The following is a 27555-nucleotide window of genomic DNA, read 5'->3' on the forward strand; positions in this document are numbered from 1 at the left end:
AAATACATGTACAACCGATACCTAAGATACAAGACATGGACTTCGTGGCTTAGCCACAAGCAGGTGGTTCCTGTGATAAATATCTCCATGATATTGCCATCTGGGTTAACTAGAATTCAGGTCATTGGGTATATGGTTTCAGGCAAAGAATTTTGGAAATCAGTTATTACCAGTGTTATTTATTTGGTTACTGTCCATTTCATTTGATTAGGTATTACAGAACAGAAATGAGCCTAGAAAAAGAATTTGCTGCATTGAACCAGGATATAAAAGACATTTCCCATTGGAATATCTTAGGAATTTCAAGACATGAAGGATTAAAACATGCAGCTGTCAGTTTCAACTGGATAAATACATAATTGAAAATTTATTTGAATATACAAAAGCCCATTGTATATCAGCCATCTATCAAAGATGACATCAGAGCTAAAGCCAACAGACTTTAGTTAAAATTTTAGAATCAGTTGCAGTTCATACTCAGTAAATTCTTTCATCTGTTTCAAATGTCTCAGGAACCGGTGTGGGGTGTGGAATGTGGGGGTAAACTGAGAGTAAAGCTCCCTCACACCCAGGAACTTGCAGCTAAATTTAAAGTAAATCGTGTCTCAAAGGAGTTCGTGGATAAAGTTATTGAAATATGGCTGCAATCAAATAAATAAAAAGGGAAAGCCCATGAGAGCTGTACTACCAATGACTACGGAGTATAGTTAATGGGGCTGTAGCTGGGGAGCATTTATTTCTTTTCAGCCTCCTGAGAACAGTAAGCAGCCTGAGAAAGGGCTCAGCCTTCTGAAGGAACAGAAGTAAGAGGGGGATGGGGAGAAAAGTTACGGAGTAGAGAGAGGAAGAGAAAGGAAGGTGGTCACATATTCCGTAATCCCTTGTTGATAGGTCCAAAGATGATCAAATATAGCAAGTATCTTCCTGTCTTAGTTAGGTTTTTATTTCTGTGAAAAGATACCATGACTATGGCAACTCATAAAGAAAACATTCAATTGGTGTGGCTAGGTTATAGTTTCAGAGAGTCAGTCCATTATCATCATAGCAGAGAACATAGCTGCGTATAGGCAGATGTGGTGCTGGAGCTGAGAGTCCTGCATCTTGACTCAAAGGCAACAGGAAGTTGACAGTCACACTGAGGGAAGCTTGAGCAAAAGAGACCACAAAGCCCTCCCTCACTTTGACACACTTCCTTCAACAAGGCTGCACCTCCCAGTTCCACTCCCTTTGGGGACCATTTCTTTCAAACCACCACAGGGGCCTTTTTCTTTCAAACCACCACATTCCTAAGGTATAGAACCAACAGTCTCAGAAACAATGAACTACGAAGGTTTTGAGAAGCAATTAAAGAATATCCCTGCATTGCAGCTTCTGGACAACAGAATTTCAGAATTCTAAGACACAAGTCACTGCTGTGTTGTTTTCATTCCTTTCAAATTTGAGATTTATTCCAGTTAGTTTATTCCAACTCTGTTATAGTATATTGGGTAAGTAGTAGGCAGTTCATGTACCTCTGGAATAAAAGAGGCTACATCTTTATTTTAAATGAGTTGTACTTGGGGCTGGAGAGGTAGTAAAGTGGTAAAGAACACTTGTTTCTGCAAAGGACTCAGGTTCAGTTCCCAGCACCCACATGGCAGTTTACAGCCACCTGTAACTCCAGTTCTAATGGATCTGACACACTCTTCTAGCCTCCATTGCACCAGGCACACATGTGGTGCACATACATACATGCAGGCCAAACACTCATACACAGTAAAAACAAAAAACCCGCTGAAATCAAATTAAATAAAACCTTTATTTTATAAATCTACTTCCATAAAATTTGCATAGAAATTTAAGGTTATCTGTCTTAGGGAATAGGATGAGTACATCTTTTCTGCTAAAAACAAAGCAACTCCCCACCTCCAGCTACCAGTTATGTTATTGAAAGACTAGTGTGAAGGAAAGACTGACAAGTTATGACCAACTTGCCAACAGTCTAGGCCTTTATTTGGGGGGAAATCTACAGAGGAAGTCTACATTAATACCAGAGTGTGTCCACTTACAAGCAGGGTAATTATAAGGCAAAAGGAGGCAGGAAAGAGGATTGAAAAGTTTACTTTATGGCCTGCAGTTGCCCATTGCTAGAGGTAACCAGGGAGTAGTCAGTTAAAGGTGACCAGGGCATGCTGACTTACCATAATCCCAACATCAAGAGGCAAAAGCAGGAGGATCTCTATGAGTTCAAGGCCAGCCTGGTCTCCATAGTGAATTCAGGCTAGGCAAGGCCACACAGAGAGCCCCTGTCTGAAAAAGGGAAAGAAGAAGTTAGATGATGGATAAATGTCTCTCCTGGTCAGCCTTTACTGTGCTCTATGACGCAGGGCAGGCAAGAGTCTAGACAAACAAGATACTTTAGTTTTGTAAACCAAACTACTGTGGTTATGGGATCTGTCTTCATAGTTCAAAATGGCAAAGCTTTGCAAAATGACATGGCCTTGGCTAATACTCCTGACTTTTGTTTTTATTAAATAGGTATACAAGGGGGCATAGTTGTCATCTTCATAACTATTATCTGCTTGAAAAGAGTTGTGTCCTCATTAGGGAATTTGGGACACTCTCTGGTATCAGAAATTTTGGAGGAGAAAAATGCTATAAAGGAGAGTCCTTCTTCAATGGCTTCCAAGTATATATATATATATATATATGTATATAGTTAAATAATATTCTTCCCTTGTGCATTGAGATCCAAAAGTCATTTATGAGATAGCCTTTGGGTCAATCTAGCTGGTTCCAGTTGACAATAGGGGTGTAGAAGTTTTACAGTGTCCACTCTTGATGACTTTTAGACATTAGAGGATGGTCAAGGGGACCCAGATAGATGGAGTTAGATTGTCACAGGACCATTTGAGTGTGATCTACTGTAAACAAGAGGAGACAAAATTAGGATAGCTTTTGAGTATGCAAGGTCCAGAGAGGAATAGCATCACTACTAAGATTATTCTAGATTTGACCCATTTCATTGTAAAGGTCCAGAGACCCAATTTTAAAGCTGTCTACCAATGGGGTAGCGGTCTTTGGCCTGGTCTTATTTTGATTTTGTAGGCCTTGTAAATCAAAGGAGACATGAGGAGATTTATTAGAAATATACAAAAAAAAATCCAGTATGTTTATGGTTAGAAAAAAGCATGGGAGGGAGTCCCATGATTTTATTACAGCCAGGATGGCTGCAATGTCTTTCTTTACCTGGCCATGTTAGTCATGCATACAGAGACCTGGAAAGCCTGGCCATATTTGACCTGTTTTATATTATCAACTGCCTTAACTTTATAAATACTTTCCAACTGTGTGCTCAAGACCACAGAAGAGGCCAAAATCGATTATTTTCTTCTTATTGTCAAGGCTAGTTTAGGGTCTGGTCCTCAGCAGCCATTTGAGCTTGGAGGAGCTCCTCACTTTCTATAGCTTGTCTTTTACCTGTTGTTCCATCATTTGAGAATGAGTCAGGGCCTTGCTTGATTATGACTTCCCTTGGAAGCTTAGGGGTCATGGCCCTTTGTGTTGATTCTCCTCTTTAATTTACCCTGATTAGAGTTTGCCTGATAGGATCTCCATGACATCGCTGAACAAGATGACAGGTGACTTTACAGAGCTGTGGGACTCTTTGAGAGATTTCCCATAGTCCCTTGATACCTAGTTGACTTTGTAGAACAAGGGGCAAAATATTGTTCTGTTTAGGCCTCTGATCACAGTAGTACAGGATTCCAAGTAAGGCTGTTGAACACACCTGGAAGGTCATTTACACTAGTCTTGTACTTCTGTTTGTTTGTTTGTTTGTTTGTTTTTCTAGACACGGTTTTTTTGTGTAGCTCTGGCTGTCCATGAACTAGCTCTGTAGCCCAGGCTGACCTCAAACTCTTAGAGATCTGCCTGCCTCTGCCTCCCGAGTGCTGGGATCAAAGGTGTGCAACACCATGCCTAGCCTAGTCTTGTACTTTTGACTTTAGTATACTATTTAGATAAAGGTTGGGCAAAAATTGGTTTTTAAATAAACCTTGGTTAGACATACTTTTTGTTTTTTAAGCTGGTATTTATAAATATTACCAAAGTAGTTCAGTAACTTTAGAGAATTCCATTTAGATAAAACTTTTATTATGCTGGGCGATGTTGGTGCACGCTTTGAATCCCAGCACTCGGGATGCAGAGGCAGGCGGATGGATCTCTGTGAGTTCCAGGCTAGCATGGTCTACAAAGCGAGTTCCAGGAAAGGCACAAAGCTACACAGAGAAACCCTGTCTTAAAAAACAAAAAAAAACCCACTTTTATTTAAGAGAACTTTGTTTATGTAGAGGTCAACTTGAACCTTGACTTTAGAAATTTTAATATCATACATATATCAACTCTAAGTTTCATCATTAAATATCTTAAAAAACTTACTCAGACCTTTGTGATTTGTCTAGGCTTTTCAGCTTTGCATTTATCTTTCCCATTGTGGAAATAACTGGCCATTTGGGGACAAAGTCTTATCATACACAAGTCATTTACTAAAAACACCTTGATTCTTACATCCTTCTTATACTTACTTTTATTTAATGTTATTCTTTTCTTAACCAGAAGACATAATAATATTAGCAACCAAATTTACTTTTATTAAAATAAAGTTGGATCTAATTGGCATACAGAGCATATTATTATAAGTATTGTTTAACTGAGCTTTTGTAAGTTCTCAGGGAAATGCCATAAAAAAGGCAATCAAAAGTTTTTTGTGGGTTTTTTTTTCAACCCATAGAATTATCTACTATACCTGCACTTATGGTTTTAAATTAGTGCAAGTAACAAATAGAAGCAGCAGATAAATAGCAAAGAATCATCAAATTGATGTTCATAACATCTAGCAGAAATCAACTAAGGAAGCTGTGTTGCTGGAGTTATTGGTTGAGGTTTTTAGGCAGAGAGTCCTCTTCATGGATAGGTCTCCTGTCAGCTGTTCCCACCAAAGAAATAGCAGAAACGTTGCTGTTTGAGACAGATAATCTTTCAGCTGTTCCCAAAGCCACAGTGATTTCACTTTGCTCTGTTTTCTTATTCTCTTTTCTTCCTGCTATAGAGTAAGGGGCCAGCCTAACTCAGAACAGGGGAGTTTAGAAAAGACTTTGTAAAAGTGCTGAGATTACTCATGTGGAATCACAGAGGCTGCCACCTAAGGGCTCTTCAAAATTTGTATCAAGCAAACTTATTACTTAGAACACTATTCCTAGAGCTGTGTGGACCCCTCTTGTCTGCAAATGTTTATATTGCATCTCTACTCACTTTCACTTAGCAGTAAGAGTTCTGAACTCTTTCTCAGTTTCTTTCAGTTGAAGATACTATTTTATTATTTCTAGCCATTTGTATTTTCCTGTTAGTCTTACTGGCTGTACCTTTGTAGGCAATGTTTTTTCTCTCTTGCTACTTTTATGTTTTTATATTTTTGATTCATATTCTGGATAATTCCCCAGCTCGCTCATGCATGTTCATTCTCTCTCTCTCTCTCTCTCTCTCTCTCTCTCTCTCTCTCTCTCTCTCTCTCTCTCTCTCTCCCTCCCTTCCTCCCTCCCTCCTTCCCTCCCTCCCTCCCTCCTCTATTGTATGTGACCCATTGGTATATTTTATTTTATTATTTTATTTTTTAACTTTCTTTTTATTTAATCTTTGTGTCTTTCACATCATGCCTCCCAATCCCACCCATCCTCCCCCCCAAAAAAAAAAACCAAAAGAAAATTTTACAGAGAAAGAGAAAAGGAAGAAGTAGAAAATCTCATCAAAGAAGCTGCAGTGTGACACAGTGAGTCACACAGTAAACCCCTTTATCCATACATTTCTACATATAGGTAGGTGTTCATCACCAAGTATTATTGGTCTGGTTTGAGGCCCCTGGTCTCTGCTACACTATAGAGGCTGGGCCCCCATTGGGACTCTTCCTGGACATCTTGTTGCTGCCTTGTGTCCTGGAGATCCTTCAGCCCTGGGTCTGCAGGACCGCCCTCCCCCTGCCCTCCACCTCTGTGCTCCAGCAGATCACAGATTGGGTAGATGTTGGGATGGGCCAACACATAACCCTGGTTCTGGGCCTGGGTAGTTTTAAGGTTGGTCAGTCCACCAGCTCTCCCTTGTCTTCACCACCAGGATGAGCAATTCAGCATTGCCCTGGCTAGTTCATCCCTTACAGTGATGAGCAAGGGGTGGGGCCAGTTCTCAGGCTTTCATGTCCTCGGGGTTGGTTCTCCCATACCTACAACCTCAGGGCCAGCTCTACTGTGTGGCCCTGGCAAGTTGTAGGGGGATACTCTCCCAAGTGCTACAGCTGATGAGGGGCAGGGAGAGCTCTCTCACTCTTATGACCTCAGGATCAGCTTTTCGACCTGTTCATGCCACCACATGACTGATGAGTAATGGGAACAGCTCTCCCATGCTCACAACATTGGGGCTGGCTCACCTCTGCCAACAGAGTCAGCTCTACTGTGCTGCCCAGGCAAGGTGCAGGGTCCACTTTCCCAAGTGCTACAGCTGTTAAGGGGGAGGATCAGGTTCCTCACTCACCACAGGTAGCAGGGTCAATGGGAGGGGAGTGCTTTGTAGCTGGAAGGTTTCTCAGGTCCTGCCTGGCCCAGCGGTTGAGATGAATCTCTCCCTCCCACATCCTGTACCCGCTTGATCCCAAGTAAACACACAGAGGCATATATTATTTACAAACTGTATGGCCTATGGGTCAGGCTTCTTGCTAGCTAGCTCTTATATCTTAAATTAACCTATTTCTATTAATCTATGCATTGTCACGTGGCTTCATGGCTTACTGATACTTTTACATCTTGCTTCTCCCAACTTCTCCCCAGACTCCACTTTTCTCTATCCTGTCTCTTTCAAATTTCCTGCCTGCCTCTAGGCCTTGCCATAGGCCAAATCAGCTTATTTATTAACCAATGGGAACAACATCTATTCACAACGTACAGAAAGACATCCCCCAGTAGGGGAGTACTTCTTTTCCTTTCCCTCACCACCACATGGCAGATGAGGGGGTTGTGGCTATCTATCCCACTTTTACACCCTCAGGGATATCTCACCTGCACCTCTGCCAACAGGGTCAGCTCTATGTGCTGTCTAGGTGAGGAGCAGGGCCTGCTTTCCTGAGTGTTGCAGCTGGTAAGGGGGAGGGTCAGCTCGCTCGTCGGTGGCAGGCAGTAAGGGTCGAGAGATAAGGGGGCATCTTTCCCCCACCAACACCACTGCATGACAGATAAGTATTGGGGACAGCCCTCCCATACTCACAACTTCAGAGCTGGCTCACCCACCCCTCAGCTAACAGGGTTGGTTCTATTGTGCTGCCCAGGCAAGGTGTAGGGCCTACTTTCCCCAGTGTCAAGCTGGTGGGGGACAGGAACAGCTCTCTTGTTCTTATGATCTCAGGACCAGCTCTTTCATCTGCCTCAGGTGTTGATGGGCAGGAGTGGGGGGGCATCTCTCTCTTGTTCATGTCACCACAAGACAGATGAGTAATGAGGACAAGTTCTCCCATGCTCACATCAGGGTCACCCACACCTCAGCCAACAGGGTCAGCTCTACTGTGCTGCCCAGGCAAGGTGCAAGGTCCACTTTCCCAAGTGCTGCAGCTGGTAAGGGGGAGGATCAGGTCCCTCACCTACCACAGGTGACAGGGGCAAAGATGGGGAGAAGGCATCGTTCCCTGGACCTCACCACCACATGGCAAATGAGGGGTGTGGTTTTCGTTTTTTTTTTTTGGGGGGGGGTTGTTTTTTTAATGTAGGCTCTCACTCAGTAGCCCAGGGTAGCCTAGAACTTACTTTGTAGCCCAGACTTCTCAAACTTGTACTGGTCTTCTTGCCTCAGCCTTAGGGGTGGCATGAACCAGCATCCCCAGTGCTGTCACCCATTCATTTTCAATTTCAGCAACAATATCTTCCTGTAAGTCCCCTTCCCTCCTGCAGTGTTTTATCATTTCACTATGATTTAAATACTTTTTGTGTTATCCTATAAACATGTATTCATGTGCCTTTAAAAAATTCTTTATTCCAGGTTTCTGTGTTCTTATTTTCTATGCAGAGATTTTTTTTCCTCCTAAGCAGTTGTTTCTTAAGTAGATTTAATTTTTGACTTTTTGCTGATCTTTAATGGGAACAACCTCATATCCCATGCAAACTCCTGTTTCTCAGATAATCAAAGCATCCCCACAGCTCCTTTACACTTGCAGTTGGTGCTATCTCATGTGTCTCACCAGCCTGTTTTCAGAGTTTACCTTAGGGATTCCTATACTGCTTGTCTATCATGAGTTCTGACTCAAACCCATACTTGCAGTTAATTTCTTTTGGGTGAGCCAATTTTCCACTACCATTAGCTATACAGAGGAGACAAAGCTCCTTGTTGTCTTGTTCTGATCACCTTTCAACCAAAATACAGCATGTCAGGCTCTTTATTATCCAGTTCCTAGAACTGTATTCGCATTCAAATGTGGTACACAGCTGTTATATAGTTCTGACTTCATGTCCTTCTAGCTCTGAGACAATCAACATCGGCTCTGATTCCTCTGGCGTTTAGTTTCTTGCTCATTTCCAGCACCCAAAGACTGCCTTTCTTTTGAGCATGCCTTTATTATGTTTGTGTGTGGGTGTGTGTGTTTAAAATAATATATCTAATTCATAGTTTCTGTGTTTTAGATAAACCCAGGATGCCACATTTCCCAAGATAAAATTTCAATTGAAGTTTCTGTTTTTGGTAGTATTACCCATATATGTATAAACATGAAGTAGGCATAAATACCATATAAATATATTTTATACAATAATATAAAGTATGCATATAGTAAATAGACAGTTGTACAATTATAAAACTATAACAGATTTAAACATTTACAGCCAGTAAAATGGTTTAGTAGTTTCAGTGTTATTGTTTTGCTAACTAAATTGCTGTATTTAGCATGGGTATTATTAAATTACATAAAGTTGGTGTTATTTCTTTCACATTTAGCCTCCTGTGAGGACTGTCTTTGTATTGTTTGACAAGCTAGTTTGACTTTAACTTCATACAATTACACAGAAGTCTCTTTGTAAGTAATAGCTTACTTGTGATAAAATGATCCTGATTTGCTACAGGCTTAATTGTAAACACAAAGGTAGGTTGAAGTACTGAAATCACATAAGAATTATGTTAAGGTAGACTGTGGGAGGCCAGCTCCCACCTTTTCTTTTCTTTTCTTTTCTTTTCTTTTCTTTTCTTTTCTTTTCTTTTCTTTTCTTTTCTTTTCTTTTCTTTTTTTTATTTTTATTTTGCAATACAATTCAGTTCTACATATCAGCCACAGATTCCCTTGTTCTCCCCCCTCCCGCCCCCCTCACCTTCCCCCCAACCCGCCCCCCATTCCAATCTCCTCCAGGGCAAAGCCTTCCCCACAGACTGAGATCAACCTGGTGGACTCAGTCCAGGTAGGTCCAGTCCCCTCCTCCCAGGCCGAGCCAAGGGACCCTGCATAGGCCCCAGGTTTCAAACAGCCGACTCATGCAATGAGCACAGGACCCGGTGCCACTGCCTGGATGCCTCCCAAACAGATCAGGCCAATCAACTGTCTCACCCACTCAGAGGGCCTGATCCAGTTGGTGACCCCTCAGCCATTGGTTCATATTTCATGTGTTTCCGTTTGTTTGGCTATTTGTCTCTGTGCTTTATCCGACCTTGGTCTCAACAATTCTCGCTCATATAAACCCTCCTCATTCTTGTTAATTGGACTCCCAGAGATCCACCTGGGGCCTAGTCATGGCTCTCTGCATCCAGATCCCTCAGTAGTTGGATGAGGTTTCTAGATGTGGAACAAGGATGACTGGACTGCTACTCACTTCTTTTCTTTTCTTTTCTTTTCTTTTCTTTTCTTTTCTTTTCTTTTCTTTTCTTCTCTTCTCTTCTCTTCTCTTCTCTTTCTTTCTTCATTCATTCATTCATTCATTTTTTGGTTTTTCGAGACAGGGTTTCTCCATGTAGTTTTGGTGCCTGTCCTGGATCTTTCTCTGTAGACCAGGATGGCCTCAAACTCACAGATATCTGCCTGTCTCTGCCTCCCGAGTGCTGGGATCAAAGGCGTGGGCACCACCGCCCAGCTGCTCCCACCTTTTCAGGGATTTTTTATGAGGAGGAGAGAGGGATAACAAGATAGTAAATAGAAAGATAGCAAACAGGAGGAAAACAGAAACACAGGATAGCTTCGGGAGGACCTGGGTCAATACCCAATGGCTTTTTCCATTTATTCAAAAGGGTTTTTATAACAATGGCAAGGGGCAGGGCAAAAGACCTCCCCCTTGCTAGATCAAAGCACCCGAACAGCCAAGTGTAGACCCTCCAAACACCTGGTAACCATGCCCCTGGTCAAATCATCCCCTTATGCAGCCCTGCTGGGTAAAGCAAGCTCAGATTCTCAGACCCTGAGTAAGTTAAGTAAGGAAACCTCTGTGGGTCTTTACAGTAGACACCCTTATTTTATGATCTTAGATGATTACAAAAAAAGGAAAATTGGTATTTTAGAAATATCCCTTCAAAAATCATGGGGACTGTCTCTGGAAATGAAATTGAGAATCTGTGATCCATGGCATATATCGTCAACATTAGGTATTCATGGGAGACTGGTTCCAGCCTCTCCTCAGAGCCATGAGAATCTGTGGATGTTCAAGCACCTAACCTTAAGTGGTTTCCCACTTGCAAATAACCTGTACACAGCTGCTGTGAACTTTCTGCAGTCTAGAAATGCAATGCCATACACACAGTGTGACCACTGCTTAGAGAACTGTGCTCACAGGAAAGTACCTGGACACCTGGAGAACAGGTGCAGTTTCAGTTTTCCACAAACATTTGTGTTTTACTAATAATTCATTGGCAGTAGAAACTATGGATCTGGTTTGCTGACTATATTCATCCCATGACTGCTGGAATTCAGAAGAGTAACTTCTGGCAATGTTGTTTGTAAACAGCCTCTCAGCAACCGTCCTGACCCGCTGAGCCACTCATCTGCTCCTATTGACTTACTGTTTGATTGTTTTGACTCTCATGTAATCCAGGCTGGCCTGTATCTTACTGTGTGGCTGAGACTTAACTTGAATTCCTGTTCTTCCTGCATAGACCTCCTCAAGGCTGGCATTATAGGTATGCCACACCCAACTATTCTGTTGTGTTTCTTTGCTTTTGGTACTTCCTTTAGCTAGATGACCACTATGTATATGTGTAACTTTGACCAAATACTTTTTAGGTATATTAGTGTGGTTTTTAAAATTTTTCCTAACTTACTGTCTTATTTATTCACTTACTTATGTTTGAGATGGAGTCAAACATAGCCCATGTTGTCCTTTAACTCTCTGTGTAGCCAGACTGGCCTGGAACTCTGTGTAGCCTAGGATGGTCCAGAACTTGTGATACTTCTACCTCAAACACCCAAGTACTGAGATTATGAGCACATACCACATAACTTGTTCTGTATTTATAATTCCATTAAATTGGGGGCTAATAATATCTAGTTTTCTCTTCTGTGTGATCTTAAAACTTATACCTGGGTTCTGTTTATTTTAATTTCTATTCTGTATCAAAAATGAATATGTTCAACTTTTTAAGAAATTGACATGTTTTTTTTTGAAAGGATTGTGCTGTTAAATTTCCCCAAAAGCAGTATGTAAGAGAAGCAACTTTGGAAAGTTCTTGCCGACATTACTTTTGTCATTCTAATGAGTACTTCAGTAATGTACACTGGTATTTTTCTGAGTTTTTGCTTTCTATCTCCTCAACACCTGATTGTGATGAACATTCCTACAATCTCCTTGGTTATTCATAGTCTGCTGTCATAGGCCTGTTAGATCTTCCCCTTCATTTTAAAGTGGATTGGTTTGTTGTTGTTGCTGAGTTATAGGATTAATGGTATACCAGTATTACTTAATCTAAATATCTTTTTATGTCTATTCTTTTCATTTTCTTAGGCAATTATTAACAGAAGACTTCTTATTTTTACTAGGTTCATTATATCAATTTTGAATTAATCATTAGAATATGTATACTATAAGAAATATTTCATTACTCTGAGTAAAGTTTTTTTCTTATGATTTTTGTAAATTTATAATTCTAACTTTTGTGATCAGATGTGTGATCACATAAATGTTTTGTTTTATTTACTGTACCAAAATTTTTAGGTTCATGTTTAGCTCTTTGGAGATCTACTTGCTCACCTGCTAATGTTGAGAGGGAAGGACACATCAGATTCAAGTATAATGAAGCAGAAGTATGACAGTGCTGTAATGGAACCCATTGCTTACTTAATTAAAAGAGAAGAAATGCTAATGATGGAGCATCCTTCAGGCTTCACAGCATTGCTATTTGCTGTTCCTACAGTGTTTATCCTAACTAACCATTGGGTAGCATCTAGTGCGTTGCATATCTCTGCATTCACATTACTACAGTGTTAGTCCACCTTACTGACCATTATTTTTTTTTTCTGGTTTGAAGTGTCAATCTTAGTATATTCTGTGATAGTCTGTTGCTCTCATTATGCCTTCTTGTGTTTGGTGTTTACACAATGGTTTTCTTACATGTTTTAGTGTACTATTTATTATATGTTGTAGGAAGGTCTTGGCAGTTGGGACTTTTATATTTCAGAATGCTTACAGGTAGTGACACTCTGTGTTAGGTGTGAAGATAGTAATATATGACAATTCTCCTATGACATTTACTTTCTTCTTCTATATTTTTACCCATTATTTTATGTGCTAGTTTTACCACTTAGCTTTGTGATTTGTCTTTGTCTTTGGTTTGCTCTTCACCTTTCAACTCCTCATGTTTAGATAAGAAAGAAGCCTAATTACTCCTAGAAGGGAGTAAATGAAACAGTCCTCTGATGAAAGAGGAGAAACAGCAAAGAGTAGGCTCACGGTGCTTTAACCAGGATCATCCAGAACTGTGTATGAATAGTGGAGGGCTTTTAGAGCATGCCTCTTGTTCCATAGTCAGAATTCAAGGGGAATTTTTTTCCACTGAGTTTTTTACTTTGTCTCTGGTTTCATTGATCTTCATTTTAACATTTTGAAGTTTTTCATCTTTTTCTGGATCTGCTTTTGGGAGTACCAGAGGAAAGCTGCATTGAAGGGGCTGTTAGCTGGATGGATTGTGAGTGTTCATTTCATTAGCTGTTGACTTCATTATGCTTTAAGGAGTTGTGTGATATTGAATTCCTAATGAACAAGGCTTTTGAGGTTCTTACTTTCTAATAGTCAACATGTTTTGGAGCCTTTGTACAATGCCTAAAGGAGTTTCCTCTTTATAACTCGCTTCTCAAGCAATTCAGAAGGGAAAACAAAAGGAATGGAGAGATATGCCCATTTTCTTGTGATGTGAATGACGTACGAATATTTTTCTTTCCAAACAGTGATTTTTTTTGCGTATATCTATTTCCTACAATATAATGAATTCAGAATGGATTTCTTGTTGTCAGAAGGGTGATTATTGCTTAGCTTAGCTCATGTTAACATTTTATGTTGAATTTTTCTGTAGCTACTTTTTATGAAATGTAGAGTATTTAATTCTGCCTGGGAAACTCAAGCAATTTTGCTTTCAATTTCCTTAAATCATGGGCGGTCATATTTAAGTTGTAAGTGTGTCTTGTAACAAAGTAGCTACCCCCTCCTCCTGTTGCAGGTTGAACAGCTCTGATTTCATTTTCATTTATTGCACAGTTAAGACTGGCATTGTTATCCCTGTTTGCTTGTGAGGAAGTTGTGTACAACTAAGATTAACTAGTGCTATTAAGGTCACATGAGTGAAAGGCTCAGATTGATCAAAAGTTGATGGGAGCCAGAACCTTGCTTCTCTTCAGGCCTGTCTTATCTTACTGTGGATGCTCATAAATGGACATGCTGCTCAGATACTGTTCTCCCAGAGTGAGATTAATTAAAGATCTGGTTAAATTCACATAAAGAAGCTTTTAAATGAGTTTCCTCTGAGAATCACCTCAAGGTTTTAAGTATTCTGAAATGAAGCATTTGTTATTGGCAGAGCATAAAGAAGCAGAACATGTACAGGATGCATTAGCTCAAGAAAGCAAGAAGGCAAGGCAGCTAATGAGGTGTTTGGGAGGAGAAGTTCTCTTATGTAGGGACTGACTGACCAGTTAGGAACTGAGTAATAAGTCCTACATTGGAGTTAAAGGGACTAGCTGGCAGACAGGCAGGCGTCGGCACCATTGTGTTTTGTAAACTTTCTCCTATGGCTGTGGTGTGTTTTTTCCAAACCCACTTAATTTTTTATGAGGTTTGTAAAGGTCTTGAATAAACAATTGAGATTATACAGGTTTTCCTGGAAGCTTTGGTTAATATTTTAATATGCTCTGCTTTGTCACTTTATTAGATAGCTTGTTGGAAAGTTTGAAAGAGGGGTTTCTTATTTTCCTCCTCTTACCCATGTTCTAGTAATTAAAAATCAAATTTCAAAATCAGATTTGGGTTTTAGTGGGTTTTCCTCTTCCCTTTAATTGGGAACTCTTGTGTCTGCTGGTCACCCTTGGGTTGCTATCTGGCATCTGGGAGTCCTTCACTTGAAACATATTTCAAGTGAAATTACAGTCCAGAGGGTGTCTCTTGAAAATGAGCCCATGATTGTAAATGTATGTAGAAAGAGGCCTGGAGAAAGGGCAGGGGGAATTGGATAGGGTCAGAGAACAGGAACCAGTAGAACCTTGGAGATTACCTCATCATGACCTTTTCCTCATTAATATTTGAGTCTGATTTGTTGGCATCTAGGTTGCCATCTGGTAAAATGGGAAGCACAACTGTGACTGAATACTTTCAAAAACATTTCTGTGTTAATGGGTAGGCTGAAGGAAATTGACCTGTAACCTAAACAGGAGTTAGAGAGAGAAAAAGGAAGTTTTTGTGGTTTGCTGGGAGGATTCATTCTGTGGAAGCTCAGAATGCAGTAGTTGCTCTTTTTAGAACACTTTGTATTACTTTTATTTTGACTTGTAAGTCAGTTGAGAAAATGTTCAGTTGCTGTGCCTGGAATGTGATGAGGCTCCCCCAGTGATCCCACCACTCTTGTGAAGCTTCTGTAACTATTTTGGCCTTATAACCCTTTCTTCTAAAATCAGATAGGGTTTAAAATTTACTCTGCTCAATTTAGCATTTAATTGCATGCTTCCCTTGATTTGCTTCAGAAGGAAGTGCACTTTCCCTTTTTTCTGTAGACAGAATTACTTGGTTTAAAAGAAGAAATTCATGTGTTTCTGTAGAAGACGTGAGCAATAAAATACTCTGTATCCATAAAACACATTTTAAGAACATATACCCAATGGCTTTTTTCACCACTTTTCCATATTTAGCACTGTAGGAATAAAAATTTTAAATGTGTTGCACTTGCTGACCACTTAGTGCAATCTAGGGACTGTGCTGTATATAGCATTGATTTTTTTTTAACTCAATCATTAAAATAATCTTAGTTTGCACATAGTAAAATGGAGAAAAAGGTAAAAGCCAGTGTTCTATGACATGTTTATATATGTGCACTCATTAATGGTTTCACTCCTCATCCTTTATTGTCAAATTTAATTGAAAAGACACACAGATTTTTTTATGAAGCAAAAATGTTTGCCAAGTGGTAATGGAAAGTACTGAGTACTTAGTACTTAGACACAGGAAACTGTTAACTCTGAAGACTTTCTTTAAATGACTCTTACAGGGTTGCCCCACCCACCTCAGGTTTGATGTATATTGGTAAATTAAAAAGATTCTGAGCCAGGTGTGGTGGCACACGCTGAAATACCAACAACCAGGAGACAGAAGTAGAAGGCTGACAAGTTGGAAGCCAGTCTGTGCTTGTCATAGTTGAGGTTTCTATTGCTGTGAAGAGACATGATTACTATCTCAACTCTTACAAAGAAAACATTTAATTGAAGGGGCTCACTTACAGTTTCAGAGGTTCAGTTCATTATCATCATGATAGGAAGCATAACAGCATGCAGGCAGATGTGGTGCTGGAGTAGTAGCTGAGAGTCCTGTGTCTTGCAGGCAACGGGAAGTTAACTGAGACACTAGGCAGTATCCTGAGCATAGGAAACCTCAAAACCTTCCCCCATAGTGACACACTTCCTCCACCATGGCCATACCCACTTCAACAAAGCCACAACTCCTAATAATGCCACTTCCTATGAGATTTTGGGGGCCAATTACATTTAAACTACCTCAGGGGTGTATAGTGAGACCCTGCAATTACTGGTTTTAACAGTGCACACCTATAATCCTGCTGCTGTGAAGGCCCAGGCAGAAGCATTGGTGCAAGTTTTAAGGCCAGCCTAGACTACATAGTAAAAATCTGTCTTTAAAATAAAATAAAATAAAATAAAATAAAAAGACTAAAACAAAATTAAAACAAAAAGAAAAAGAAAACAAAGATTCTTTTAAGGTACTGGATGTGTATCACTAATGTTGGACTTATCTTCTTTAGTGACAAACTACTGTAAATTTTGGAGAAAATATGAAATCATAGCATTGCCAATGAAGGAGGTGCTTCAGTCAATGTTTGTGATAATAGTGGCACTATAATTAAATAAGCAGAATACCAAATAAGTGGGAAAAGAGAAAGAACTTTATCCCTCCCAAAAAACAAACCCACCAAACTTCATTAAGTTACTCTTGATTGTTGGCTAGTGTTAAGCTACAGAGGCAGAGGGAGACTTTGCAGGATTGGAAAGATAATTGTTGCTGAAGACTGTGAACTCAGCAGACATTCCAGAAGTTGCCAGACAGATACATAGAGGATTGTGTCTCTGGAGAGAGCTAGTGAAAACTATGCTGTTTAGCTGAAATGCCAGGAGGGCCATGCACAAGAATTAACAACAAGGCCCCAAGAGTAAAGACAAGATGAGCATAGATCCATAATAATAAAGTTAAAAACAAGTCTAACAAAACCAAGACAATCAACCTGTCTAGCTGCTTGCTAGAACAAAATTCCAAACTCTGTTGAGGCTGAGAAGTTAATCTGGAGACTGTATAGCATCTCACCTGCAAGGCATGTGTACAAACCAAGACTTTCTAAAATGCTAATGAGAAGGAAAAGCTGACTTAGAATAAAAATTCACGTAGTTGATAAGTGTAGGTCCTGAGATGATTCACATGTTGATGTTAACATAAGAAGAAAACCAAAGAAACAAACAACAACAACAAATCTTCAGGGTAGGTGTCTTAGGGTTTCTATTGCTGCAAAGAGACATGGCAATCTTATAAAGGAAAACATTTAATTGAGGTAGTAGCTACAGTTTTAGAGGTTTAGTCCATTATCATCATGGTGGGTAGAATATGGCAGGGAGTATGGTAGCATTCAGGCAGACATGGTTCTAGAGAAGTAGCTGAGAATCCTACATCTTGCAGGCAACAGGAACTGGTCTTTGTGGCACAGTGAGAGAAGCTTGAGCATATATGAGACCTCAAAGCCTGCCCCCAACAGTGACACCTTCCCCCAACAAGGGCACACCTACTCCAACCAAGCCACACCTCCCGGTAGTGCCACTCCTTTTGAGGGTCATTTTCGTTCAAACCACCATAGTAGGAAAAATGGACAAAATACCAAAAAAGATGGGTTATTTGAACGGGATTAAGATTCATTGTTCATTCTAAAATAGTAAATCTGAAATTAAAGATTCATATGGGGGGGGGGGGAAAGGAGTGTCTTACACCAGGCTGGCTTCAAACCCTAGTCTTCTACCCCGTGAATGTTAGGATTACAGATGTACATTACTGCAGTTGGTTTTATTACATGAATTTTGAAAGGTACATTGAATACATTGAACAATTGTCTTGGTTAGCGTTTCTGTGGCTGCAACAAAAGACTATGTCCAAAAAACAAGTTGGGGAGGAAAGTGTTTATTTGGCTTACACATCCACATTGCTGTTCATCACTGAAGGAAGCCAGGACAGGAATTCAAACAGGGCGAGAACCTGGAGGCAGGAGCTGATGCAGAGGCCATCGAGGGGTGCTGCTTATGGGCTTGCTTTCCCTGCTTGCTCAGCCTGCTTTCTTATAGAATTCAGGACCACCAACCCAGAGATGGCACCACCCACCGGGGGCTAGACCCTCCTCTATTGATCATTGAGAAAATGCCTTACAGTTAGATCTCATGGAGGCATTTCGTCAGCTGAGGCTTCTGCCTCTCTAATGACTATCTTGATGTCAAGTTGACACACAAAATCAGCCAGTACAAGAGTAAACTCAAAGCTCAGTTCAAGATAAATAAACCTAAGGTCAAATCTGTAGAAAGCACCTAGATTAGCTGAATGTGGTAGTGCAACTTGGTAGGTGAAATGAGAATGCAAATTTGAGCTAGCCTTGACCATATCCCAAGATCTTGTCCAAAACTAGAAAAAAGTAGGAGGAAAAAGAAACAGAAAAAAAATCTCTTCCCTCCCACCCCCCCAGCACACACAGAGAAAAAGGAAATTTGTGGAGAATAGTTGAAAGGTCTAAGGTCCATTTTATTCACCTAATGAGAATATATCCTAATAAACCTATCCTAATAGGAAGTTGACAGTGTATCTAACACATTGAAGGCCAGTAGAGCATAGCATGCTGTTGGCTCTTGATATTCTGTGTCTGTGGATAGCCATTATCCACATTATCTGTTCAGCATCTCAAGAGGACAATGTCATATATCACTAGCCCTCAAAAAGATTGAGATTTCAAAGATGGTTTCTACTGAGTGTATTATAGAAAAAAACCCAACATGCAACTAACTGAGTGTCTTAGTTAGAGTTTCTATTGCTGTGAAGAGACTCCATGAACATGGCAACTCTTATAAAGTAAAACATTTAATTGGGGTGGCTCGCTTACAGTTTCAGAGGTTTAATCCATTATCATTATGACGGGGAACTTGGCAGCATGCAGGTAGGTGTGGTGCTGGAGTAATAGCTGAGAGTCCTAAGTCTTGCAGGCAACAGGAAGTCGACTGAGACACTAGGCAGTATTTTGAGCATAGGAAACCTCAAAGTCCATCCCCACAATGACACACTTCCTCCAACGAGGCCAGACCCACTTCAACAAAGCCACACCTCCTAATAGTGCCTATAAGATTATGGGGGCCGATTACATTCAAACTATCATACTGTGTTTATGTAGGCCTTGTGGGCCTGTCTACTCTCAGTGTTTTGGGAGAGGAAAGAGAGATGGCAGTACAAAAGCATCATTCAAGGAATTGGTGCTCAAGGTGCCTCCATACTAGAGAAGATGTGTAGTCAGAAGTTTTTCTGTGTCCTGCCTGGTCCCACAGCTGCTCAGACCCAAATAAACATACAGAGGCTTATATTAGTTACGAACTGTATGGCCATGGCCTATGGCTCAAGCTTCTTGATAGCTAGCTCTTATATCTTAAATTAACCCATTTCTATTATCTGTGTTTTGCCACATGTTCCGTGGCTTTACTGGTCTGCTGGCATCTTGCTCTTTGGGTGGCTGGCTGATGTCTCTTTCCAGACCCTGCCTTTCTCTTCCTGTCTATCTGCTTGCATTTCCTGCCTACCTCTAAACTGACTTGCCATAGGCCAATACAGCTTTATTTATTAACTGATCAGAACAACACATATTCATAGCATACAGAAAGGCATCCACAGCAAAGATGCCTTACTCCAGATTCTGAAAGTCATAGAAATGTGTAGTACATTGAAAGAACATACTTTGTAGATAAATAATGGTGAGGTTGCTGATGTTAAATGTAGAGAAAAAGAAATCTTAGTGGAGCTGGGATGTAGCTTAGTTGGTAGAATGCTTACCCAGCACACATCAAGCCCTGTGTTCATTCCTGTCACTGCCTAGAGTGTATGTGATATTACAAGTCTGTAATCCTGTATTTGGGCAGTAGAGACATGAGGATCAGGAATGCAAGACCGCTCCTCAGCTCAATAGCTAGTTTGAGATCAGCCTAGTCTACATGAATCCCTGTGTTTTAAGATACAAAAAGATGCAGATCTTTGTGAGTTCGAGGCCAGCTTGGTCTACAAAGTGAGTTCCAGGACAGCCAGGGAGGGCAATTATACAGAGAAACCCTATCTCTGAAGAAGAAGAAAAGAAACTCTCTTTTAAAAGCTGATAGAGAACAAAGGTACATTGTTGGTAGTACAAATAATAGTGGAATTCTTACAGATGTGATAGGGTCAGAGGACAATAACTGAAACTTAGAAATTTTCAAGAAAAATAAGATTATCCCTATATAGTTATTAATATATACTTTGTATAAGTATATTACAGAAAAAAAAGATGAGATACCCATTGCTAATCATGATACAGTAACTAGTAGCAGCTTTGACCTTGAGTCCTAGACTAGATGCTTTCTGTTGCACAGCTAGCAGTGCAGGGTGGTTATCCCAGAGAAAGAAAATAATCAGAGCCCCACCGTCTCCTGCTGTTCAACCCTGAAGAATGGCAGTACTGTTGGTCTAAGATGACTGTGGCCAGAGCTTGGGACAAAGTGACTGCTGGGTTCAAGGAAGTAGTTAAGTGTTGAGGAAGCTATCTTGAGGAATAGAGTGAGAAATAAGCATTGGGATCCTTGGGAAGTTGAGGCTACTTTTTCCACATGTAAAGTGAAATCTATGAGATCAGGCAAGCAAAATAATAAACAGACACAAAACTGCCAATGTGTAGAAGGTGAGTTGTTACCAGGATTCATACAAAGAAGGGAAATGTTCAGATTCCACTTCTCCCCAAACTTTCAGTAAAGACACCAAAAGAGTAGCAAGTTAGTGCCTAAGTTAAGCATTGGCCTAAGGTATCTCTATATGAGAGATGATTTGAACCTCCACATTCATATAATTGGGGGAAATAAGGGGTGATAATTTCCTGTTTAAGGAGGAAGAAAGCTTAAAGATGTAATCCAAAAGAATCTCATTCCATAGCAGACTATGACAGGATCCTTAATAAGGGAAGTGTGGTATAGATGTGGCTATATATATTTATCATAGCAGCATTTCTTTTTTTCTCTTTGTGGTGCTAGAGATGGATCCCAAGGCCTCAGGCACCATTAGACAAGTTGTCTATCATTGAGCCACACCCGATCCCCTCAGAATTGTGCTTACAGTGTACATAACCTAATACTGATAATGGCCACTTCTGATGCAAAGTAGGACAGCAATTAATGGTGTCATCTAGGCGCACAAACTGTGTTTGCATTATTTGTGAATATCTAAGTATTTTGAATACTTTAATAAAAATAGTATTCATTTTAAATCTGTTTTTAAAGTTAGCTTAGAATTCATTTGTAAATCTCAACATTTTCTAAGAAAACAAAATCCAACCTTTTAATTACATTTTGGAGGCCATTTTTGTTTTGAATTTACTGGCAATTCGTAGAGCAGTAAGTACTGGCTTATATCTAGAGACTTGCTAGAACTTATAAAGAATTTTTTTAGAAGAGACTTTTTCAAATTTATTCCCCTTGTAACATTCTGTCTCAGTTTACTTCCCATTTTTGAATATTGCTTCTCTACTGTTAATTTTTAAAATATTTTTCTTGGCTCCATAGTTGGGTTTTGTGAATATAGCTTACTGTTCTAATTACCATGACCAGTGGAATTGGAGTCACTATTTAAAATAATTGATGTTAACATATGTTTAATTCCAAGGCTATTAGATATATGAGTATTGTGATAGGGAGAACCTTAAAGAAATTCCTAACTGAAGAATAGAGTAAGTTATTTAAACTTTAATATCTGGGGATATCCACGGTTGATAGAGTGCTTGCCTAGAATGCACAAAGACCTCAGTTTGATCCCAGCACCCCATAACCTAGGCATGGTGGTGCCCACCCACAACCTCAACACTTGTGAGGTCGAGACAGTAAGGTTAGAAATTCTTGTCTACATAGCAAGTACAACGCCATCCTGGGATACGTGAGACGCTATCTTAAATAAATAAACAAATGAATAAATAGATTTAGATGGCATTTCATTTTAACCCACTAACTTTTTGGTTTATGTGTTTTTATTTCAGGGAAAGGTGGCCCAGACAGCCTGTATGTCAGCTTGCAAGCATTTAGCCACATCCTTGATGCAACTGTTGTTGGAAGCAGAAGTAAGGCAGCTTACTTTGGGAGCATTGCAGCAATTCAACCTGGATGTCAGAGAATGTGAACGTAAGTCAGTGAACTCTTTTTGCTTGCTTATTTTATAAACTTATGTTGTCTCTGATATGAAAGAAAAAGCAAAAAGTTTTAGGTCTGTCAAGTCAGTGTTCTTCATGGTGTCAAAAAATATCTGGATGGTAAAGGTATCTTACAAGGTGTTTTGTTTATTTTATTATTTTTTTGTTTTGTTTTTGTTTTTGATTTTTTGTTTTTTGAGACAGGGTTTCTCTGTGTAGCTTTGCGCCTTTCCTGGGACTCACTTGGTAGTCCAGGCTGACCTCGAACTCACAGAGATCCGCCTGGCTCTGCCTCCCGAGTGCTGGGGTTAAAGGCGTGCGCCACCACTGCCCGGCCTTATTTTTATTTTTATGTTGGCTTTTTAAAATATGTTTTAAATTGAAACATAATTACATCTCTTTCCCCCCTCTTTTTCTCACTCCAGCCCCTCCCAGTTACCCTCCTTTGAACCCACCGTGATTCCTACAACTTCCAAGTTGATAGCCCCTTTTTTTAATTATTATTGTTACATACATATATGTATATATATATGTGTGTGTGTATGTGTGTGCGTGTGCGTGTGCGTGTGTGTGTGTGTGTGTGTGTATATATATATATATATATATATGTACATATATATAATCTGCTGAGTATGTTTTTTGGTGGTATGTATATGGTTTCAAGGCTACCCACTCTGTACTGGCCAGCCAATAAGGGAGCTCATACTGAGGAAAGACTAATTCTTCTCCCAATTAGTTGCCTGTAGTTCATTGTAGATTTTTCCCCATTCCTTATTAACATGTACATTTGATATTTGCCATTGTTTTGGTCTTGTCTACACAGCTATGTCTAGGAGAGATTTTCACAGCAGACTCCCTGGTAGTCTGTCTCTCACAACCTTTCTGCCCCTTTTCCTGCCATGTTCCCTGAACCACAGGTGCATGACCTATATTGTAGGTGTATCCCTTTAGGCTGGGCTTCCCATGATCTGTTGATCTCTGCATTATGTCCAGTTGCGGTTTTCTGTGATGGTCTCCATTTGCTTTAAAGAGAAACTTCTTTGATGAGAAGTGGTAGATACATTTATCTGTGGATATAAAGATAAGGTTTAGAATGTAGTATGGAACTATGCTGGTCTAGCAAAGAAGCCATAGGAGAGTTTTTTCTAAGGTCATTGATGTCACTAGCACTACAAAGCTGGCTAGTTTACCAGTATCAGGCATGATTTCCCTTCTGTTGAATGGAGCTTAAGTCCAAGTAGCTGTTGGTTACCACCAGCATGCACATTTTTATCCATATCATGTCATGCTGGTAATTGTAGTGGCTCATAGGTGTTGCAGCTGGGTAGGACTGTTTAATTGCTTCCTTCCCTTGGCCACTAACATTAACTGCTCAGTTTGTTTCATTTGGTCTTTTAAATGGCATTCATAGGGATTTCCATTTCTAGTCATCATAAAGTATCACCATAAACATCTGTAAAATTAGCTAACTCTGTGAAACAGCTGTGTCCATGCACTGGACAGCAGACCATATAAGCCATGGTTTTTCAGAGAGCAGCAGCACAGAAACTGCTCAGTTTCCCTTGGCTTCAAGCTGCAGACACTGTTTAACAGCAAAACAACAGCACTCTATCACCAGGAAAAAGAACAACAAAACCCCCACCAGATAAGGAGTGTGGGGCTGATGATACAGCTGGGATATCAGAGGAGGAGCTCTGGAAATCTGCAGTGTGGCAGCACTAGAGCCTTTGGCCACCAGTAAGTTGCCATATGCAGGAAACCTATGATGCTTGACAGACAACAGAGCAGCCACTGGAGTCTGTGAAGTGGCTAGGAGCCAGGGGCCTTCGTGTCCTCCAAGACCTTGAGGTGTCAGCTACCCAGTGAAACATCTTATGTATCAGCAGACCACAGGTTTCTGCAGTTCAGGCTCCGCAGAAACTGTCAGCTTATTTCTTAGTTGTATATAATTGTAGTCGCAGTGTGTTTTGAAGTGTGTGTATGTGTATATGTGTTGTAGAATGGCTAAATTGAACTAATAAATTGTACAATACTCCACACCTTTTTTACATTTCACATTTCTGAACAGTTTTTCAAGAGTATAACACATTGCTGTAGTCATCATGTTGTACCATAAATCTCTTCAACTTGCTGCCGTCAAATTAGAATTTTTAATCCTTTGATCTATACTTCTCCAGTGCCTTCACTCTCCTGGCCACCATCCCTTGTCTTCTCTATTCTTCACTTTGGAATTTGGCTTTTCCAGATCCATACTCAAGTAAAATTATACACTATTTGTGTTTCTTTTCTTTGTTTATTTCACTTAATATGTTGGCCTCCAGGTTTTCCATCTTGTCATAAATGGCAATGTTTTTTTCTGTGTTAAGGCCATATAATGTTCATTGTGTAAGGAAGCCACAGTTTCTTATCTACTCACCCACTCATGAAAGAGCTTGAGCTCATGTCTTAGCTGTTGTGTACTGTGATAAACATGGAAAGTCTTTGGAAAAGATTTGATTTTCTTTGGAGTAGATCATAAGGTGGCTCTTTTCAGTGTGCACTATATATCATAACTACTGTATTGAAATTCACATTCTGCTAGCAGTGTAGTTTCATTTCCTTCATGCTCTCTTTTATGCTTATCTATTATCTTTTTAAAAAAAATACATACATACTATGTACATGCCTGGTGCCCACTGAGGCCAAAAGAGGGCATTGGATCACCTGGAACTGGAGTTACAGATGTTTTGAGTCACTGTATAGGAATTGAACCTTGGTCCTTAGGAAGAACAGCCAGTCTAACTGCTGAGCTAGCCCTCCCGACTATGTTTTCTTTCTGATAATAGCTAGTTCCACAGATGTGCAGTGATATTTCATTGTGACTTTCGTTTGTGTATCTCTAACCATTTTTGTATACTCATTATTCATTGATTACCCATATCATCTTTTGATAAATGTCTATCCAGATTCTTTGTCAATTTTAAAACCAGCAACAGCAACAAAAAACCCAAAAACAAATTCACTGTTTGCTTGTTATAGATTATCTGAGTTTCTTACATATTTCTTTAAACTAACCCAAGGGTCGTCTTGCCTTACCCTAATTAAGACTAGGAGCAAGACTTGATGAAATAAAGCTACTCTGCAAGTAAAATAAACATTCTCTGGGAAACTCAGTCATTTTTGAAGGAAGAAGACACATAACATGTAGCATCCACAATTTTATAAGCAAAAACCCCCCAAAACCAAAAAACTTAAATCACGTTCAAGGAACTGCAAAATATGACATATAATAGAATCCGAAGTAGGAAGTATAAATGAGTCTACTAGATGTGGGAATGTGTGTTAAAAGAGCTTTAGAAAACACAATGTAATATATTCAGTAATTTTAAAAGTAAGATGATATACTCCCTGTAGCTGGAGAATTTCTTTCCAGCTCCCGCCAAGTCCTGTCAGTCCCAGAGCCCACTTATAAAATAAGCATACAGACGCTTATATTATTTAAACTGCTTGGCCATTAGCTCAGGCCTATCATTGTCTAGCTCTTACTCTTATATTTAGCCTATTTCTATTAATCTATACTTTGCCACATGGCTCATGGCTTATTGGTACCTTACATCTTCCTTGTCCTGGCGGCAGCTCTAGGCAGTCTCTCCCTCTGCCTTCCTCTTCCCTCAGTTCTCCTCTCTGTTAGTCCCACCTATACTTCCTGTCTGGCTACTGGCCAATCAGTGTTTATTTATACAGAGCAATATCCACAGCAACTCCCATCTACAAGGAGGTTAGAGGCAGGAACATTGTGAGTTCAAGTTCGGCCTGAGTTGGGTTACATAGTGAACTCCAGGGCAATCTGGGCTATGTAGAAAAAACTTGTCTCAAAAAGTAGTAATAATAAAGGATATAATACATGACTGATGGAAAAAATTTCCACACTTAGGAAAAGGTACTGACCTATTTTTTTTAAGAAGCTTGAAAGACTTTATCAGGTTAAGCATACACACAAAAAAGCTACATAAAAGTGTTGTCAGATTACTAAGTAAAGAGTAAAAAGTTAAAAAAAATCATCCAAAAGGGAAAACATTCTTTTGAGTTATTCTGAACTTATTATCAGAAACATGCAAATCAGAACACTATAGAGTGACATCTTCAAAGTGGTATAAGAAAAAAAAGGAGCCTGTCAACCTAAGTAAAATTCTGAATCTCTCAAAAATAGACCTTAAAAATGGAAGTTAAATCAAGGTATTTCAAATACACAAATTGAAAGAATCTGTAGTCAGAACAGTGCCACAACAAATACAGAAAGTAGTTTTTCAGGTTAAAGGGACATGATGCCATGTATCACACCAGTTCCATAGCATGGATTCATTGTTCAGGATAACTCCAGCAGTGTTTCTGCCATACCTTTTCCTAGAGCTGTGAGGCTGTGAGACATTTCAGGTCTTCCTCTGAATTGAGGAAAATTTCTGACCTTATCATAAGCAATAGAATATGGAAGCAGCAGCTGTCCCTGACTTGTGAAACTAGACCTGGATAGAAGACAGAGCATCCCTATCCTTAGTTAAGTCCTGCTTATAGACTCCAAGACCACCAGCCTAAGCCAGCCATGTAGAGGAACCACATGAAGAAGGCCCTGGTGTGTGTTCAGAGAGCAAGCCTATTTTCAGCTTTCTCTTTGATTTCTGCCTTTATGATTTTCTTCCCTTTAAGGTTAGCTAATTCACTGTTATTTTAAAAGTAAGGTAGCAACTTAGATACTTTGAGATTTTATTCTTTTCTAGTATGAGCATTTTAATGTTAGGAATTACTCATGTGGTAGTTTGAATGAAAATATCCCCCATAGGCTCATAGGGAGTGGCACTATGAGGAGGGCCTTGTTGGAGTAAGTGTGACTTAGTTGGAGGAAATGTGTCACTGGGGTAGAGTTTCAGATCCTCAAGCTGGATGCAGTTTCATTCTCACTTCTTGTTGCCTTTGGATCTGAATCTAGGACTCTCAGCTACTTCTCCAACACCATGTTGGCCTATGTGCTACCCTACTCCCCACTCTAATGATAATGGACTAAACCTTTGAACTATAAGCCAGTCCTAATTAAATGTTTTTTTTTTATAAGAGTTGCCATGCACAGACCACACCAGCCAGAACTAGTGAGAGACCAGCCTGCTAGCAAAAACACATCTCTCCCTGGATTCTGCCCCCAGTGACCCTTCCCTAAGCCAATCCTGGCTTGTCCCTAGCCCTGCTGCTTGGCCCTACCTCTAACCCTAAAAGACTTCCTCCAGGCAGACCCAGGCCACACAAGCCAGAACAGATGAGTGACCTGCCTGCCAGCTAAACTACACCCCATGCTGAATTCTGTACCCCGTGATCCTTCCCCAGGCCAACACAAGCCCAGTTCATTCCTGGCCTTGCTGCTTC

At 40.0% G+C, this 27555-nt stretch overlaps 1 protein-coding gene across 1 annotated transcript in view; it reads left to right on the plus strand.

Moving 5' to 3' along the window:
* Exoc6b (exocyst complex component 6B) overlaps nt 1–27555 on the plus strand; it is a 493791-nt gene that overhangs the window by 301834 nt on the left and 164402 nt on the right. Inside the window, exon 19 of the mRNA XM_059258084.1 lies at nt 22015–22156. Within this exon, the coding sequence (XP_059114067.1) occupies nt 22015–22156 (142 nt within the window). The remainder of the gene's footprint in view (nt 1–22014; nt 22157–27555) is intronic.

The sequence above is a fragment of the Peromyscus eremicus genome, chromosome 3 (genome assembly GCF_949786415.1).
Source record: "Peromyscus eremicus chromosome 3, PerEre_H2_v1, whole genome shotgun sequence".
NCBI lineage: Eukaryota > Metazoa > Chordata > Mammalia > Rodentia > Cricetidae > Peromyscus > Peromyscus eremicus.